The following is a 6,000-nucleotide window of genomic DNA, read 5'->3' as shown; positions in this document are numbered from 1 at the left end:
GAGGATGAAGCAAGCAACCCTCTGTATTTATTAATAAAAGTACTTAGTAGTGGTACCATTTCCTCCCTCCTTGCACCCTCTTTATTACTTCTTCCTACAGCTGTTGATTAGGGATATGTAATATTTTTGATTTACATTTTTATAAAATACATTAATATATTTCTAGAAATATAACTTTATTACCTATAATAGCCTTTGCTTTTACATTTTATTCACAGAAATATAAATATCCTCCTAGCTATTATAAATTTCAAAAATCATTATGGCGCGAATTATACAAAGCGTGCGAGGAATAAGGCCCAGGCCACTTGAATTCAAACACAGAGGGTATGTTACTACTAGTAGTAAAAAAATTCACTCTCACCCGCTTTCCACTACTATAAGAATCCAATGTAAAAGCGTGCGCATAAATAAGAGCAGCTGTGGCAGACGTAACGGCAACAAAGGAGATGTTTGTAATAGTGGAACAGTCAGTAAAAAACCGCCGTCTCGTACGGGGTTAACTCTAGTTCAGTTCATTATTTATATCTGTTGATAAAGTCCTCTCTTTAAATATAATAATTTCCCTCTCAAAATAAGTAATCTTTTTTTACTATTGATGCAAGAAGTATTGTTCTTCTAGCCTTAATTATAAGGATCTTTATTAGTGGATTATTGATGGTTGAGATATTTATGGATATGTGATTTATAGTATTTGTGTTAGTTAACCAATTATTATTTCATATTATTTGAATTCCCATCTTTTCTGCCTCAATGTTAGTCTTCTCTACCGGTTTAAAATTGTATTAAAAAGGAATAAAACAATTAAAATTCTGTTAAAATCAGCAGAGACTCGAATAATTCAACAATCATTTATTTGAATTCACAAGAAGTATAATGGAGAGCTTTGAGATTGTGGATCGTGAATGCTCCGCGCTAGGAGGACTATTCCAGCTAGTTGTCAATGATATGAAGGTAAGGATATTTGTGATTCTACGTGTGCCGTATGAGAAACGACAGCGGATAGTCAAAAAGGAGTTTTATTGATCCCGTTTGGTCTGGTATTGATTATATATTCAATTGTCCTCGTGTCGCTATTATTGAAGAAGGAAAACGTGTTGTTGTGTGAGGGGGTGAATTCCCTTCGTTAAAGAGTCCAACTGCATATTTTTTATGTATTTATTCCTAGAGTTAAATCCATATACTCTTCCTCTGAGCAGAGAGGGGATCTCATAATGTCGCTAATATATTCCTGTTTAAATCAAGGCCCAAAGAGTTATACTACGATTCATGCGGATATTTCTTAGTAAGACTTACCAAATATGAAAGAGGACAATATATTATGTACAAATTGCAATTACAAAACCGGTCATTTTAATTGAACCTTGTCATTGACGAGAGTAATTGCATCATAATTAAAAGAAATGCCATCTTAAAGTTGATATTGTTACTACCTAAAATAGACAAATTCCCAGTAAATCTCGATTTAACTCCATCAAATGGCTTTATAAATGAAAAAAGACATAATATCTGCATTAAATACTACTTGATGCCAATGATGGACAGTGATATTTGAGTAAAATAAAAGTCATATATATATATACATTAAAAAGGTCTAGATTTGTACATTTTTTTTCTTTTGATCGATGGCGAACAACAAAAATAGGATAATTAGTTAAAAATATATTTATATTTCCATTGTAATAGCTAATTTGTATCTAAATCACGAAAATATGATTGTATATCGACGTAATAAGATATTTTTAATACATTTTAGGGTCAAATATATCATAAAACTAGGCGATAGAGGGATGCACTTTTAATAAGACAGTAAGGTTTAAGTCCTTTCATTCGTGGGTTCCATTTTGACATCCAATGATTGACTATTTCCTTCATATTCAGAAAAAAAGGGGTTCTCATTGTGATAAAACTTGGTTGTTTAGGTCCCAAAAATGACTGACTTTGCATAAAAACTTTCTATTGTGTACAATTATATTTAATTAGATTGTACACACTAGCACAATATATATGTCTCATAGTCTAATTTAATTACAACTTCGGTCATTTTAATTACCAAATATAGATGTTGCGATTGTTTAATTTTGATCTACATATTTAAATGACTTATCAATCATATGGAGCCATGATCAAAGTATGAACCCAAGTTTTTGCCTTTTTTAACACACCCCTCCCCCATGTTTGCATTTGGTATGCATAATTATATATTATTGTTTGTGTAAGCAATTTTTTCAAAAAAAAACCTTCCTATCTTCGTATGTGCTTAGTTCATAGCTCCTATGTAGGCTTATAAGTGATAGAACTTTGGGTCCTTGGATTAATTAATCATTTTTGTTTGATAAAAAGTTAAAAAAAAATACAACAATAATATATTTAACTGTTTTGATGGTTGCAACATGTACAATTTGCTTATACAAGTTACAAATTGTACATATAATACCTTCATAAGTGAAGACTATTTACCTGCAAATAACTACGTACATCAATGGCATAGAAAAGCAAATGTTATGCAATTGTCAGAATGAATATTTCAAAAAGCCAAAACAACGGTTAATTGATATTTCTATGCATTCGTTATTAAATTTAAGAAAAACGGAAGTCAAGAAAAATTGCATTTATAGAATGAATACTTCTGACGACTTGCAACGGTCGTAATTGCATTATATATCCATGGAATATTCTGTGTGAATATTTCGATCAAACTATTATCTTTCCTGATTCTATAGGCTATTAAAAATTTAGTTTAAAAAATATCAATATAACGTGAACCTACAAATTTTAATTACTTAATTCATAAATAGACTTTCTACATATTTCGTATATAAAATCAATCATTTTTCTTTAGTTTTCGCTAATGAAGTTTGTCAGTCTAGGATTTACTTCCTTCTCCAAATGTTGAAATTATGGGGACTATGTTTGTATTGACACTTGAGTAGGTGATATTTTTAAATACATAGGTGTGAATTTGATAAATTTATCTTTATGTAGATATTTTTAGAATTTGTGTGGTTTCTCTTAACCAAAGAATATATATTTTGGTGCTCATATGCGAAAATATTTATGGTTTATTTAATAGTTTTTGACTAAAAGTCGTTGATCTTATCCGTAGATGCAATTTGAAAGAACAAACATTAGTAAATGTCTTTAAATGTTTGCAAATTCCTTCAATTGTCAAACGTGACGTCATTTTAATGAAACAATTACTCTACAACATTCATTTTCTTTTTAGTTTAAAATAATTAATCCTACATTTTTGATTGCTATCCATTATAATTAAATCATTATTTTCTTGTGGATTTATTTAAAGAGCAATTATTGTGATAAACGCATTACATTTTCCCCTTTCAACGATTCTGACTTATTGATTATATCTCATTTAATTTTACATCAATACGTACAGAGTAGAAATTGAATATATCATTTGTTTTTTATTTATTACTCGAATAGATCAGTCATGTCAACAATTGACTTAATATTTTTATCTCTTTATCATTATATGTAATTGTAACCATAAACAAAGTACAAATTGAATAATAAGAGTGTTGAAACTTGTTTCAAGACTAATGCTATGAAGCAAGTCACAATCGCTAATTTGTTGTATACATCTCCCAATTTATAAATTTATACTCTGCTAAAATTACCATGAACTTAATTTCCCTTAAAAAGCCTCGTACATATACCCACAACTGAATTTAATGGGCATTTTCGTTCTCTGAGTATTTTTTATATTTATAAAATAATGATTAATACCCAGAAAGTGCTGTTCTCAATTTACAATTCTGTTGTAACTGCAACTGGATGATTAGTGGTCAGGTATCTTTATCCATCCCTTGGGTTGACAGTTTCATGCTGCAAAGAGGGTGAGGGCATGCTGCATTCCAGTACTTATGAAGCCTAATTTGTGTTAATTGTCGTTATATGCCTTCTTTTTAGCCTTACTACTCCTGCGACCTTTAGTGTAAACTCAGCCTTGGTGGACGAAGGCTCGGCTAAAGTAGGATGAGGTTTCATTTCATAGGTGTATACAGTTTTGGGAGGTTTTTCTATTTAGAAAACAATCCATGATGTTGCTCCTTGCTCTTTGTTAAATAAAATGTATTTTCGCTGTTAAATGATAAAGCAATCTGCTGCACATTGCAGTCATCCTGATCCCAGTGGGCTATTGACATGACTCGTTATTGAGACATATTTTAAGGCTATTTTTAGATATTTATTTATCCAATAAGAATTTAAAATTTTATCCTTTCATATGTAAAAAGAACGTATATTTAAATATTAAGTGTCAGATTTTTTAAAATTAAATGTCAAAATACGTTGTTGTTGTTTTTTGGTGGCACCCACTTAGAGAAACGCTGGTGTAAGGCATATAAATGAAATTCATACATTTTGTTTCTTCATCATTTACTTTTTATTACATAGATTGTTTTTGTGCATTGCTCTTGGAAACAATGTAACTTCTTCTCGCATATACTACATTGTACATACATAATATGTGAGATCCCGTTTATTGATAGCTATGTAAATTAAAATTTAAATATGGATTTGCAATCATTTTTTCTCCTGTAGGCATATGTACACTAACCATAAAAAGTTATTTACTCCACTGTATTTTTATTTATTTATTTTTATGAAGGAAAAATCCCTTTTTCCAATTGTATTTTTATTCAAACATTATCTGTTTTTTTTACTCCACATAAGGATGAAAATAGATTACTATCATTGAATATTGGATTTATTGGCTCTCCTCTATCTATATTTTATCTATAAGTCATCTCAATAATATAATAAATTATTTTTATACATCATTATTGCAAAAAAATAAGTTATTTGGTAGTTTGTTAAACCGATTGAAGCCTGTATAGAATCAAGCAGGAGGGGAGGGGGGAGAGTATGGTGTAATGGAAAGAATATGTATATTACATTTTCAAAGTACGAGTAGCAATTGTCAGTGGTCAGACTCAGTCTGAAACCGAACTTTTCTTTCGGTTCTGACTTAAGGGATTTTTTATGGACCGTTTTTTTATGTCCAAGTTATAATGGTGTAAGGCCGGTCTAGGATTTCCAGATCCAAACCTACCAACCTACCATTAGTAATAATAGGTTCCTAGTCATATTAATAGGTGTCAGAAAATGAATAAAAGAGAGCCCGTTCAAAATAGAAGTAATGACTTTAAAGTAATAGTTTTTAATATTAATCTATAATATACCATTCATAAAAAATAGTTAGATGTATGTTTGAATTGCTGCTTTTAAATTATATCCCCTCAAAAACATAATCAAAAATATATGCCAATATGAATTAAGTCATTAGGCATTAAAGCGTGTAAACTACAACATGCATTAAGTATAAACATATTATGAGTGGTTGTTCAGCATTTTTTTAAATTATATTATGTTTTGTACAAGTTGCAATTTGTACGTCACGCATTGTTTTATTTAATTATGGAAGTAGCCATTTTTATTATCCTCTACAAGTTGATAATATAATTTAATTTTGCCCTATTTTCATTTCATATTTATTCATTATGCTGTGGACAAGCTCCAATTTGTCTGCTTCATTAAGTTCATACTATCTTTTCGTTTTGATCCATTGAAATTATTTATTTATGATGTATGCATATACGAGTGAGTATTCAACAGTGAGCATTTGAACTTTGTAATGTTTTTCGAAATTAAAAAAATTTCCCAATGCATTGAAATTTCAATCATTGCATTATCCTCATAAGTATTTCTATTATAAATTTTTCATTTTAAATGCTTCATCTAATTTTTCGATTTAAATATATATAGGATAAAGATGTTTTATCTGGTCAAATTTAATGAATTGCCCTTGTCTGACAGACTAATGTATTTACTTTAATCAAATTTTACAGGAAAGCCAAAAATTTAATTAATTTTTTAATTGGTTGAAGGTTAAATTGTATTTATTTTTATATTGGAGGGGTCCTGATGCTGGCTCATGTAATCTCCTATATAGTAGTGTTAACAATATTAGCTGTTTTT

The 6,000-nt window shown here is 29.6% G+C and overlaps 1 protein-coding gene across 6 annotated transcripts in view; it reads left to right on the top strand.

The window, feature by feature from the left end:
- Positions 1-463: 463 nt before the first annotated feature.
- Positions 464-6,000, top strand: part of LOC121115249 (uncharacterized) — a 161,633-nt gene continuing 156,096 nt past the window's right edge. For 5 of the 6 annotated variants that reach the window (XM_071887454.1, XM_040709449.2, XM_071887453.1 and 2 more), the window contains exon 1: positions 467-954. In XM_071887454.1, coding sequence (XP_071743555.1) covers positions 877-954 — 78 coding nt within the window. In that variant the 5' untranslated portion in view covers positions 467-876. Of the gene's footprint in view, positions 955-6,000 lie in introns of all 6 variants that reach the window. The other variant, XM_040709450.2, reaches the window with a different exon arrangement.

This window comes from Lepeophtheirus salmonis, chromosome 3 (genome assembly GCF_016086655.4).
Source record: "Lepeophtheirus salmonis chromosome 3, UVic_Lsal_1.4, whole genome shotgun sequence".
Lineage (NCBI taxonomy): Eukaryota > Metazoa > Arthropoda > Copepoda > Siphonostomatoida > Caligidae > Lepeophtheirus > Lepeophtheirus salmonis.
Note: the sequence above shows the minus strand (reverse complement) of the source record. Positions and strands in the feature narration are given on the sequence as shown.